Genomic DNA, 13,995 nt, shown 5'->3' with positions numbered 1-13,995 from the left:
AATCTTTCCTTGTTCCAGAGATCAACTTTCGTCAACATGTATTGTGTATCAAGAATACTTTATCTGGCCCCAGTAATACCCCTCCCGGAACCTATAGCAAAGAAAATTAAAACCTACATGTGGCGTTTTATATGGAGCAGTAAGCTAGAAAAACTGAGTAAGAAGTTGTTCTTTTGCTCAAAGAAATCGGGAGGTCTAGAAGTACTGGATTTTAGAAAACTGTGCCAAAATATGCTTGCTAGAATGACACTTGCATTTTTAAATGGACCACAAGAACACTTTCAAATGACCAGAGAGTGGTTGGTTCCCCTACTAAACAATCCTAATTCAACAAATTCAGACACAAACGTCCCAGTTTTCATGAAAGATTCTTTCTCGATATTAAAGCAACTGCAAGAGAAAGGGCTTCTTATGGCGGATAGTAGAGAAATAAAAACTGAGATAACCAGGATTTTAACTCCCGAAGAGGAAAATAACGGATATCACGTAAAAAAAGAACCATTTGTAAATTTTGAAAATGCCTTTAGAAATTTACATTCTTTTCCCATGGAACCAAAAGTGAGAGAGCTTATGTATCAAGTCATACACATGATTCTGCCTTACCAAAAAAGTGTCACGTTTCCTGAGAAATGAAGATGAAAAATGCTCTTTTTGTTTTGAAGTAGTGGAAGATGGTTTAGACCACGAGTTCATCAAGTGTAATGAAAATAAGGGAATTTTTCAGTTTGTTTTTGATTTAAGTGAAAAGTTCAAAATTAAAGTTCAAAGTGATGAAGTAAAGAAGAAGCTGGTGAAATTTGACATAAATTTGGATTTGGATGTGAAAAAGAAAAATTCTCGGTGGTATATTATTCGTAATATGTGTCATTATGCGTAGAGTAGAAGGAAAAGAAAGAAAGTGGTGTGTTTAGAGGGTTTTATGAGTTTGAGAAGAAAATGGAATTATTGAAGATAAGAAAAGAGTAGAGAGTATATTTTTTATTTTGAATTATGAATTTTTTTGTAAATATGGTGGGTGGGAAAAGAGAATGAGAAAGTAAGTAGTGGAGAGAGTTTGAGTACTTTATTGGTAAGAGATAGTTTTTTTGCGTGAGTGAGTGAGAAAACAGCGTTGCCAGTAAGGTAGTTTAAAAAAAATTATTGATAATTTTTTTTCTTTTTTAATTAGCAGCCAAAAAAGGAAAAAATAGGAAAAAAGAAAAAAAATGAAGTTTAAAAATGGGGTTTGGTGGTCATTTCAGCTTATTTGTTTTTCGTAAATATTAGTGTGTTTATTTTTGTGTGTTGTAAAAATAAGCTGAAATGATAATGTAAAAGAGGGTTTTTTTGGTTTTTTGTTGTTTTTTTTATTTATTTTTTATTGGGATATTATTTTTTATATATTTTTTTTTTGTAGTGGCTTCTTTGCAGAATTGGAATTTGAGAAAATTTTGTCTGTTGTTGTAAATGGCCACCGCAAGCGGGGACTTCCTGCGGAGGGGGGACGTCCTCTCTGCGGGAGAGAATTTTATTTTATTGTTAATATGGATTAAAAATTATTTTAGTAGAAGTACAATAATGCGAAGACCACTCTTTGGCCGCTAATTTCAGTTAAATATAGAGTGTAGGTGGCATTTAGTCTTTTGCAATGTTTAAAAGTAGTTTTTTTTTAATGTTAGTACAATTGGGAAGAGAGGAGGTGGGATTATTAATTAAAAAAAAAAAAAAAAAAAAAAAAAATTCGAGTTTGATTGAAAAATAAACAAATATGAAAGCAGTAGTGTTGCTCCGCAACGCAAATAGTTATTCGAATCAGAAAAATTAAAACATGGTAAAAAACATGTTTATGAAAAACTGATCAGAAATCAAATTAATGTAATTTTTTTAAGTGACAGTAAAGAATAGCAGTAAATAATCAAAAGGAGAAGAAACTATACCGTAGAATAGGGGGCATTATTTTCTTTTTATTACAGTTGCTTAGTAGTCTGACAAATATTGTGCTCAATAAGTGCTCAATATTGTGCTCAATAAGTGCTCAATATGTGCTCAATAAGTTATTGTGCTCAATAAGTGCTCAATATGACAAATATTGTGCTCAATAGGTGTTCAATATGACAAACATTGTGCTCAATATGTGCTCAATAAGTTATTGTGCTCAATAAGTGCTCAATAAGTCCTCAATATGACAAATATTGTGGTCAATAAGTGCTCAATATGTGCTCAATAAGTTATTGTGCTCAATAAGTGCTCAATAAGTCCTCAATATGACAAATATTGTGCTCAATAAGTGCTCAATATGACAAATATTGTGCTCAATAAGTGCTCAATAAGTGCTCAATAAGTCCTCAATATGACAAATATTGTGCTCAATAAGTGCTCAATATGACAAATATTGTGCTCAATAAGTGCTCAATATGACAAATATTGTGCTCAATAAGTGCTCAATATGACAAATATTGTGCTCAATATTGTGCTCAATAATGTGCTCAATAATTTTCTTCTTTAGGAAAGGGAGAAAAAAGAAAAGAAAATTTTAGATAATTTTATATAATTTTAGATAAAATTTTAGATAATTGATAATCTCACAATTTTAGATAATCTCGCAAACAGCAGAATAAACAGCTTTTTGGTGTAGGATGGTCCTGAAAAAAAGTAAACTGTAAGTTTATGAGAGAAACTAGAGATGACTAGGACACGTTCTGCGGTTTAAGGGTGACAGATTACCAAATTTCCTTGTCGTTCAATCGTCTAGGGCAAAATGAAAAGCAGGTCGTTCCCGAACGGGATGGGAAGATATCGTGAGGAAATATTTAAGGGAAATGGGAACTTCCTCGGAGGGCGTAAAGAGGAAGGCTTTGAATAGATTGGCATAAGACGTTACCCAGATGGCAAAGTATTACCAATTCTAAAGGTCAGAATTTTCGTTGACAGCCCATTTGATTTGCGAAATTGTAAAATTGCAAGTCACGTGTGGCAAATTTCACGTCTCCTAGTTATTGTTGGTTCCGTTAAACTTCAGGGGAAAAAAAATTCCAATACGAGTTTGGAAAGCAAATTTTGAGGCAGTTTGTTTAGAATACATAAGAAAAGCTTAGCTTGGTTAGAAAGGTTTAAATGAAGGGGCCATTTTTTGGAAAAAATTAGATTTTTTTTTAATTTGGAATTTTTTTTTTCTGGGGAATTTTTTTTTCGAAACTATTTCAGCCTCTATCCCAAAAGAGCATCTTCCTCTTTCTTGGTGGAAATTTGAAGGGTTTTTATAACCATTTTCTTTGAGTTGTTGTTTAAGTAAAACCTTAGATGAAATAGTAGTTAATGAGTCATTCTTATGTCCGTGTTGGATATTTTTTTCTTTTTTTTAATTATATATAGAAACGTGTGTTGGATTTTGGAGTTCTTCTACCAAACCAATAGGTTTCTTGGCTTTTATTTTTTGTAAATTAAAACAGAGGCGGTTTTAGGGGAAGACAGAGGAGACACTTACCGCGGGTACAGAAATTTTAGGGGCGCAAATTTTCAATTAAATATTCGAACAGTTATGATCGTTTCGTAATTTTTGAAATTCTATTTTTGTAAAAAAAAGTAGATGGCGCAGTTGGCAGTAAGTATAAGCAAATTGAATCCGAAATTTTTATTTTTCCTGTATCTTCATCACCATTCCTTGAGAATAAAAGTAAGTAGACTGAATTTAATTAATTTTAATTTTGTTAAGAGTTAATTATTGAAAATGGAGATGAAGGGGTCTTCGCAAACGTAAGAGTTGTCTATCAAATATTATTACCGATTGCAATGTCGGTTGCCAGTAATGAGTGGTCGTTTAGTAAACTTAAATTAATATTAATTTACCTCAAATCGACTATGTTCCAGGAGTGACTAAATGATATAGCGTTAATGAGCATAAAACGTGAAGATTCTATAACAATCATTTAGAACGAAATAATATCTAATTATTATCTTGTAATAATTTTATAATATCTAATTTTATAATAATATTTTATAATATCTAATTAATTAAGCTAGAGAAGTCAGGGGCTAAAGCTAGAAAAGTCAGATTTAAAATAAATGGAAATTTTTATTAATGAATGAATATTTTGCCAAAATTTGGCCTGAAAATTTTGGGAGACTTGGCGGGGGGGGACTCATCAATATTTTGCCCCGGATGTAAGAGATTCGAGAGCTGCAACTGAGCTGGAACTACTTATCCCCAACACTCTGGAATTCTGTAGTTTCTCCAACATTTTGTATTTTTTTTTTTTTCATATAACGTGTCCCTTTTAAGATTAGGAATAGTTCCTCATCCCCGTCACTTAAATAAATCCCTGCCTATGATATAAAGTGTAATGTGACATCCGAGTAATCCCTCACTGTATGTCAGAAACTAATAATTTCATAATTGACAATCACCCCGAAATACCTATTATAGCTATTAGTCATGAGGTTAGAATTTAATATAATTAGCCATTGCTATGAAATTGCTCATATGTCCTTTTGATAACCTGCATGTTCATATACTTCTGGAAATTTTCATCTCAACGCTCTTAGCCTTACAAGTAGTTGCAATAGAGGTAGTAGCTGAAGTGGTAGTAGTAGTAAATGTAGCATTGATAGTAGTATTAGTAGTAGCGTGTACATATTGCCTTTTGGTTAGATGATATTCCCCCTTAAGCATTCTCTGAAAATTCCAGCTTAATACCCAAATCAATTCCTGAGATACGCTCTTTTGACAATGTACATGCACATAGTGTCTCTTGATTTATTTCAAATTTCCTCTCAATTTTGTATATGGAGTAGTGTGGTAGTAGTAGTGGTATCAGTAGTAGTGGCAGCATTCAAATATTGCCTTTTTGATTATCTAAACAAAAAAACAAAAAAAAGTCATGAGGTTAGATGTCATCATATTGTAACGTCAAATCTACAATTCGGCACTTAAGAAGACTCTGTAAGTTACCCCCTGATAAATTTACCATTCTAACCTTACCATTTACCATTCAATGTTTGGTGGAGTATATTTGGACAAAGTATACATTAGGGGTGCTCCAAAGTAAGAGCTACACTCATATTGTGGAAATAATTTTTGTGTAACATAAAACATTTACATTCATATGCTAATCTGCTTGGAAGGAGGGGGGGATCTTGCATGAATGAGGTTTTTTCAACTGGTTCTAGTCGAGTTTCGGTAATGTTATCAAACAGAACATGGTAACAAGTTGCAAATAAAGAGTAGCCCATGTCAATTTGACCCAAAACTACAAAAATTTGTCAACTGGTTTTGGTCAAGTTTTGGTAATGTTATCAAGCAGTAAATGTAATGAACTTTAGGCAAGAAGCAACCCTTTCCGATAGTGACCTAAACTCTACAAAAGTTTGTCAACTTATTTCGGTTTAATTTTGGTAATTTTTTCTAACAGTACAGGGTAAAAAGTTGTAAATAGAAAGTAATCCGCGCCAAACATGGCCCAAATTCTACAAAAATTCGTCAACTGGTTTTGGGCATATTTTGGTAATGTTTTCAAACAGTACATGGTAACTAGTTGTAAGTAAAGAGTAACCTCTACAATACTCACTTAAACTACAAAAATCTAAGCTTGAAAAGAATAAATACATAAATAGTGTTCCGTATCATGCTGACTACAGATATGTAAAATTTATTATATTTGAATTTATGAGGAAGGTTAAAAATACTCCTTCCTTGCCTTTTCGGCTTTATTTTGGATACAAGAGAGTGCATGTTTTCTTGCTTACTTTTCATGGCATTTAATGTCTTAAAATATAGTAGAAATAAACATTGCAAATTGTAAAAAGAAAATAAATCGGCAGTTATTGTTTTGAAATTTGGATTTCCAGAAATTTGGGTTTCATGGAAATTTTGTTTAGGTTGTCGAAGAGATAATGTGAAGTTATATCCGTATTCAAAGTTATTGGATTTCTAAAAAGTAAAGCATTGAAGCTAGGGTATTTTACTTAAGACTAAATGTAGGGAACTCGCAGAATCAAAAATTCAAAATAGAAAAAGTCACAGAAGGAATTTTATTTCTGGAAAATCATTGTAATCTCCAGTTCTTTAAAGATCAAAATCTGTTTATGATTGTTCAAAAAAGTAATAACCTGTCTGGAATAAAAGTTACCTCTAGGATATCAAGGGAATCGATGCACGATGACATTAGACATTATTTTTAGTATATATTCTTATGAAACTAAATTCATTTTTTAATATAAAACAGTGTTCTTTATTAACTGTCGACGGAGTTAAACGCATAAAATATAATAAACATTGAAATTGAAAATTATAGAAAAATTGAAACTTCTGCTTTTCGAAATCAGAATGAGGGTATTATTTTCCAAGACTTTATGAGTGATGCAGAAATTTTTGTAGGTTTTCTCAGATATAATGTAAAGTTCTTTAAGAATTCAAAGTTATTTGATTTTAAAAGTTTAGTTTCGAAGCTAGGACATCTTAGTTAAGACTAAATGTAGGGAAGTCGCAAAATGAAAATTTTAGAACAGAAAAATTCACAGCTTGAATTTAATTTTAGAAAACCACTCTCAGCTTCTATTCTTAGAAAATCAAGAATTGTCTATCTGCGTTTAAAAAAAGTCAAATTTCTCTAGAAAAAAAAAAATACCTATAGGGTATCAATTAAATGCGGTATGTCAACTTTGAAAATTATTTCTAAATCAACGAAGCAATTTCATATATAAGAAAGCTTATATCATCTTGTAAACTTTTCATACCGTTGCTCGATTAAAATAGAAGAGGCATCAAATTAAAAATTTCAGAAAGCAAGCCGAAAAATTTTAATTAGCTTTCGAGATTAACTTTTCTAGAATATTTTCCGTGAAATTTAGAAGAGACACGGAATTTTTTTCGCTGGTCCTCAGAGAGGACCTGAGACTAGGCAGGCGTAGCCTTTCCAAAAACTAACACACAAGTATTTGTCCAATAAGAGAGTCATACTTACTCCCACCATTTACCCATACCATTTAAACATTTCAGCCTCTCATTGCTCGGACTATCTGTCTTGACTTTTTTCTACAATTAGCCATGTCTTAATGCCTACTGCAAAATACTTGATTTTCACTTCAAAATCAACGGACTCGGTTGAATTGAAAATCACGTATTTTGCAGTAGGCATCAAGACATGGCTAATTCTAGAAAAAAGCCAAGACACATAGTCCGAGTATTCGAGAAGTTTTCTGAGTTGTAATCTGAAAGTAATCTGAGGTTTTACAGGATTACGGTACTTTCAATTTTCCTTTTCCAGCTGGGATAGTTTTGTGAAAAAATTCCTGTTAAACTAATGGTAATTTCAGAAATTTCACAGGGACTTTTCTACCTGATAAACGGATCCCCTACCCCCAAAAAATATCGAGTTTTGGGGAAAAATAAACAGTTGTGAAAGGAGAACATTATGTTGCCCCGCAACACAAATAGTTAAGAAACCCATGAAAACATGTTTCTGGGAGCAAACGTTTTGAAATAATCTCTATATGATGTTAAAAATGATCGGAAATTAAATCAATTAAACTTTTTTTTTAATGAAAGTAAAGCGTAACAGTAAATAATCAAAACGAGGTGAAACTACTATTCATTAGTGAGCGTTTCTTTTCTCGTTTTTTTTTTATTATTAGATTTACTCTGTAGTCGCAAATAAATCTTGTGCTCCATTTTCTTACATCACACCAACAATTTTCATTGAAAAGCCTGGACCACTCCCACCTCTCCTTCAAACGAGCAATAGCGAGAACATTGGCTTCAATCAAGTGTTATATTTTGTGCCTTGACCAGCAGAAGTTCCATAAATCTATCTAAAAGAAAACCAAGGATTTGATATCTAAAACGATTTTTCTTTCTTCCAGCTGGAGAACTTCAATGCTTACGGTCTGGAGCAGCTGCGGTTGGAGCCTTGAGGAATCGTTTTATGATCGGTATAACTGACTCTGAACTCCAAAATTATGTGGACTCTATGGTAGAATCAAGTTTATGCTCCTTATCTACAAGATTATATGATGGATTTCAATATTTCACAAACGGAATACTCTAATTCATAACGATGATCTGATGTGTTTTCAGAAAAGTGACTTGGGACCAACTTAGGCTTGTACTAGTCGTCTAGGTTTTGATAAGATTTGTGCTGTGATCTTCGTTTCTACTGAAAGCTATTTATATCGACTAATGAACAAATAAATGACTGTTATAGTAGTTTTTCATGCTGGATAGATGGCTCCACGGTGTCTACTAAGGAAAATATGGTGTGATATTTTTTATGCAATCTAAAATTCATGGGAGTATAAAACTCAGAAAGACCTAATATAAATAATTCTATTAAGTAAACTATTAATTAGTAAGAAGCTAAGTAGGTAATTGTAGTAATTAATTGATAAATTAATTGTGTTAAAAAAGGCCCCAGATGAATTAAAACTGTAATGCTGTAGTATAGTATATTTGACACAAAAAAGTGCAGGACCAAGGCTACAAAAGGAAAACAAAAGTGAACAACATACAAAAACAATTAAAAGAGTCAATTTAACAATTGAACAGGTTGATTAAAACATGAAAACACTTAAAAAAAACTAATATAAACAAAACCATCATATAACACCCACACGATTGATCATGTCCACACGAAGAAACCACGTCAGATTCCTAACACTAATAAACCCCCATTTCTCAGCAATTTTTCTACCCACATCTCAATAAACAACACACATCTCCCCCCTATACCAGCCAGTACACAGGTTTGACATTTGGGGAGTTATCTGGGTTCTTTCAATGGAAACATTTCCTAATAATTTCATGGTTCCGAACAATAAGCCTAACGTAAATCGAAGAAAATCGTATAAACAGGCAACGTAGTTTGTAACGTACTAACATATAAGAAGGGCATTTAAGGTAACACATAAAAGTTTGTGTTTTAAAGCAACGTAAGAGAAAGAGAATTTGGTAGTCTATATGGAAGAAAAAAATACATGCTGACCTAGATTAGATCCAACACCCCTAATGATCTTGCTTTTACCATGTCCCCTGATTTCATCATTAGTTTCAACAATTAAAAATCGCTAGTATTAAATTGCATGCTTTAAATTGTAATTCCGTTTCCTACTAAATCACACTTTTTGAATTGTTTTACCCTAAGAATTTTTTTTTGGTGGCCTAAACTAACGATAATAGTTTGTTTAACCTGTGACGATTGTGAGGAAAAGAGGAACTAATAAGAGTTAGAGTGCGTGCCAGAAGCCAATTATAATTGATTATCATTAATTATTTTTTATCATCTTAATCCTAAAAAGGCTTATAACAACAAATTCCACTCCATGTGTGATCATGTTAGGCAATAGTTTCTGGAATTTTTAAATTTTCTGGGATTATGCTACAAATAATTATTTTATTATCTGGTGGTTTCGAACGCAAATAATTAAAAATAATTAAATATAGTTATTGGTAAATGTCCTCTGTAGCACATTCTTTCCTGGTGGCTGTGCACTGGACTATGGTCAACAGAGCATTGAAAAGGGAAAACTGAAAAAAACGGTTCTAAGAGCTTCTTAACCTTCAACAGAGAATGCAACAGGTAGTGGCTACAATTCAAGAAAATTTAGAGAAGATGGCTCAAATACATTTACAAAATATAGGCTAGGGACTAAATTTTCATTTCTGAAAATACCAAAAAAACATTTTTCAAGGAAAACGTCTAAAAAATAAACATTTTTCAAAATCTGCGGAGGGTGGCAAAAAAAATTAGGGGACACAGCTCCTTCCCTTATTGACGGCACTGGCGACAGGGTTAATAGAAATTCAATTCATTTTACTCTAAACTTTGTGATATATACAAAGTTTGTTTTGATTTCCGTTGTGTATATTTGTCCATTTTTGAAAATACCAAAAAAATATTTTTCAAGGAAAACATTTTTAAGAAAAGACATTTTTCAAAATCTGGGGAGGGTGGCAAAAAAAATTAAGGGGCACAGCTCCTTCCCTTATTGACGCCACTGGCGACAGGGTTAATAGAAATTCAATTCATTTTACTCTAAACCTTGTGATATATACAAAGTTTGTTTTGATTTCCGTTGTGTATATTTGTCCATTTTTGAAAATACCAAAAAAATATTTTTCAAGGAAAACATTTTTAAGAAAAGACATTTTTCAAAATCTGGGGAGGGTGGCAAAAAAAATTAAGGGGCACAGCTCCTTCCCTTATTGACGCCACTGGCGACAGGGTTAATAGAAATTCAATTCATTTTACTCTAAACCTTGTGATATATACAAAGTTTGTTTTGATTTCCGTTGTGTATATTTGTCCATTTTTGAAAATACCAAAAAAATATTTTTCAAGGAAAACATTTTTAAGAAAAGACATTTTTCAAAATCTGCGGAGGGTGGCAAAAAAAAGTTAAGGGGCACAGCTCCTTCCCTTATTGATGCCACTGGCGACAGGGTTAATAGAAATTCAATTCATTTTACTCTAAACCTTGTGATATATACAAAGTTTGTTTTGATTTCCGTTGTGTATATTTGTCCATTTTTGAAAATACCAAAAAAATATTTTTCAAGGAAAACATTTTTAAGAAAAGACATTTTTCAAAATCTGGGGAGGGTGGCAAAAAAAATTAAGGGACACAGCTCCTTCCCTTATTGACGCCACTGGCGACAGGGTTAATAGAAATTCAATGCATTTTACTCTAAACCTTGTGATATATACAAAGTTTGTTTTGATTTCCGTTGTGTATATTTGTCAATTTTTGAAAATACCAAAATAATATTTTTCAAGGAAAACATTTTTAAAAAAAAGACATTTTTTTAAATCTGGGGAGGGTGGCAAAAAAAATTAAGGGGCACAGCTCCTTCCCTTATTGACGCCACTGGCGACAGGGTTAATAGAAATTCGATGCATCTTATTTTAAATCTCGTAATATATACATAGTTTGTTTTGATTTTCTTTGTGTATATTTGTCAAATTTAATCTTTGGGTATATTTTTTCTGCTTTTAAAAAGTTATTCGTCATGCTTTTAGAGTTATGATTGCTGAAACTTCCTATTTGAATTATTTTCCCGTATGTATTAATTATATTAATGACTGCTTCCCCATGATTCTGTTAATCAATCATGTTATTGATTATGGCTGCGGTAATTAGGTATTTGGAATTTCTAATTCAACTTAAAAAATTATAAATGTGGCAATTCTTGCAAAAATGTTACAAAGATTTACAGTTGCACTCCTCAAACTAGGCAAGGTCAGTCGAATGGCTGAATTCATATTCAAATATTTCGAGAAATTCAGAAGTTTCTATTTTTCTGAAACTCGTTAAAGCGCACCGTGAAATATATGATTTTGGGACATGCACCGATAGGACAAGATACTTATATATTTGTTAGACTTCAACCAGTCTATTCACTACAACAGAATCGGAATATTAATTATTATTGTTCTTATACATTGGTATAAATTTGTTTTAAAAAATAAAACGCCACTGTTTTCGTATAATTTTTACCTATTTCCTTATCTAAAAAAAGGCAAAGACAATTTTTAAATAGAATTTGGTAGATAAATATTGCTGAATTTGAGCTATCAAATTAGAAAATTTTATTTCCTTTTTTGAAACATTGGAGCCGGGTCCAGAAAAATACAAAAACTCGCACAAGGAAAATAAATCTTTAATATGTTTTTTCATACACAAAAATAGTAGAGAAATAGAGGTTTTAGTATCAGGATAATTTTGCTGTATTAGAGACCTAAAAAATAATTTGAAGTTTTCCCTTAATAGCAATCTAAAAAGCCGAATTATAAGTGATGTTTTTGCTATCATAAAATTTATCCTAAACAAGCGTCTTTTGATTTGCCGCAGCCCAGCCCTTCGAGTCGCCCTGTAATGAGTAAGGCCGTATCAAGAATTTTTATCTGGGGAGTCATTTTTTTCGGGGGGGGGGGTCTACAAAAAAAACATTATTAGACGCATCGAATATTTCATTATGTGAATTTTTGCAAAGATTTTACGAGTCGGGACAGTTTTTTTTTTTGGGGGGGGGGGGGAGGAGGGAGGGGTCAAGCCCCTTATCCCCCCTGAATACGGCCTTGGAAATGAGTAGGAGTTTGACACTCTAGTTTTCATTTTTTCTTAGGAGTTAAAAAGTCTTTTGCTGTATCTCATTCCTTATTTCAGTTTTTTATATCTTCCTATTTCAATGCTTATTGTATATGAACTTTTATACTTATTATTGTTTTCTTATTGATCTTGTAACTTATATCATCGGACAGTTCTCTTCAAGGGGCTATACTTCACGCTGTCTAAATACATCGTGAATAGTCTAAAAACCTTTATGGGCTGGGAAGGGTGATGATGCCCATATAATACGTTTTTGAGTCTGGGCCTACTTTTCAAAGAATTGAGTGAGGGTAGACTAATAAATAAACTAAAGATTAAAGGACGGATTGGGGGGGGGGGCGGGGTTTCCTGGACTCTGAATTTTCAACAATTTTCTTATACTTTTCTTTGCTTGAATAAATTTGGCTACTTCTGTAATATATTCCAGTGTTAGTACCTAAACTCATATTGATTTCTCAATATAAGCAAGAAACCAAAAATAAGGGAAAAATCAAATATAAGATAATAATTGAGATTACATAAATAAATATATAAAATAAAAATATAATTGAGATTAATTATATTGGTATTTTGAGGCTCTGAACATTTGGTGGTTGGATCAGATGAACGCATATTTTAGCATGAATCTAATAAAATGATTGGACTGATCTATCTAGATTGGTTCCAGAAATCCCCCAGAAACAATTCTGGTGGGGGGGGAGTGTGCCTCCTTCGTATGGAGGAGTGATTCTTTAAAATATCAAAATTTTAAATCTCAATAATTTGAGACCAGCCTCCAACCATCCAGTCTTAGTGGTATTCCTAGAAGTTTTTTAGAAAATTAATTTTTAGAAAGTATTTAATGATAGTTTTTTTGTCAAATGAAATATCCGGAAAATTTTTAGGGCTTCAAGTAGTTTATTATTTTGTTACCCTCTTCATTAAAGTTTTCTGACTGACGGTGCCTTCCAGAAGCCATTTATCATTAATTACGACCATTTAATATTATTACCTTCGTCCCATGCCGTATCCAGGATTTTTGTTCTCGGGGGGGGGGGGGGTACAAAAAAGGCTTTAAAAAGTGCACCAAAAACCTGTTTACATTTGTTAACATTTTTGTTCTTTCTTTGCTTTTTATAAAAAAAATTAATCAAATTATTTAATTAACTAGTATTTTTGAACGCAAATTGTAATTAATAATTAATTTTCATTAGCGGTAATTGGCTTTTGGGATGCACTCTGAATATCTTCTATTTTTACACGGTTATAACTTTTCCAATCCAGTCCGTGCCTTTGGTTTCTTTTTCTGTTTTATTTCAGTGCCAAGTTCTTGTTTCTTTTTTGTATTTTTTTTTGTATTGCTTTTTGTTTATTTTTTGTTTGCTTCTAAACTACAAATTGTCGTGTAAAATTATATACAAAACTTAATTGTTGTCTTTGAGTTTTGTTTAGATCTTCTGCTAACGCTTTAGTTTTTACATGCTAAGGGTAGAACCAAAACACTTACAAAAGATGTACAAGACAGGATTTGGTCCATATTTCAATGTTAAAAAAGGAGCCGGGCATTAGGTATGGCTTAAAGCTGTTCCAGATGAAGGTACTGTGTGTTGGAAGATGGTGCTGCCATGCCTTATTAAGCCCTCAATTTATTCAAATGACCAATTTTTGTTTAACAATGCTTACAGGAAGCGTTTAAGTCGGCCTACAACCGAACAGCTTAACTAGCCTATGTAGTATTATTAGTTAATATGATGAATGTAGTAAGATGCTAAGAGTAGAATTTCCAAAGCGCAGTTTCTGGGTATAAATTTATGACCACGCCAGGTCATAGGGAGACATGTTAACGAAACAATTCTTACTTCATAATATGCAAAATTAGCCTAGCTAACATATTTTCCAGGGGGGAGTACCGTTATCCTCACTATTTTCTTGTTTATC

The 13,995-nt window shown here is 32.3% G+C and overlaps 1 protein-coding gene across 2 annotated transcripts in view; it reads left to right on the top strand.

The window, feature by feature from the left end:
* The window catches only part of fwd (phosphatidylinositol 4-kinase beta fwd), a 233,133-nt gene extending 219,649 nt beyond the window's left edge, over positions 1 to 13,484 (top strand). For both annotated transcript variants that reach the window (XM_089099304.1, XM_089099303.1), the window contains exon 14: positions 7,837 to 13,484. In XM_089099304.1, the coding sequence (XP_088955430.1) occupies positions 7,837 to 8,021 (185 nt within the window). In that variant the 3' untranslated portion in view covers positions 8,022 to 13,484. The remainder of the gene's footprint in view (positions 1 to 7,836) is intronic.
* Positions 13,485 to 13,995: the final 511 nt, after the last annotated feature.

The sequence above is a fragment of the Artemia sp. Qi Xiang Cuo genome, chromosome 13, assembly GCF_049724085.1.
Source record: "Artemia sp. Qi Xiang Cuo chromosome 13, ASM4972408v1, whole genome shotgun sequence".
In the NCBI taxonomy this organism is placed as follows: Eukaryota; Metazoa; Arthropoda; class Branchiopoda; order Anostraca; family Artemiidae; genus Artemia; species Artemia sp. Qi Xiang Cuo.
This window is presented reverse-complemented; position numbering and strand designations above follow the sequence as displayed.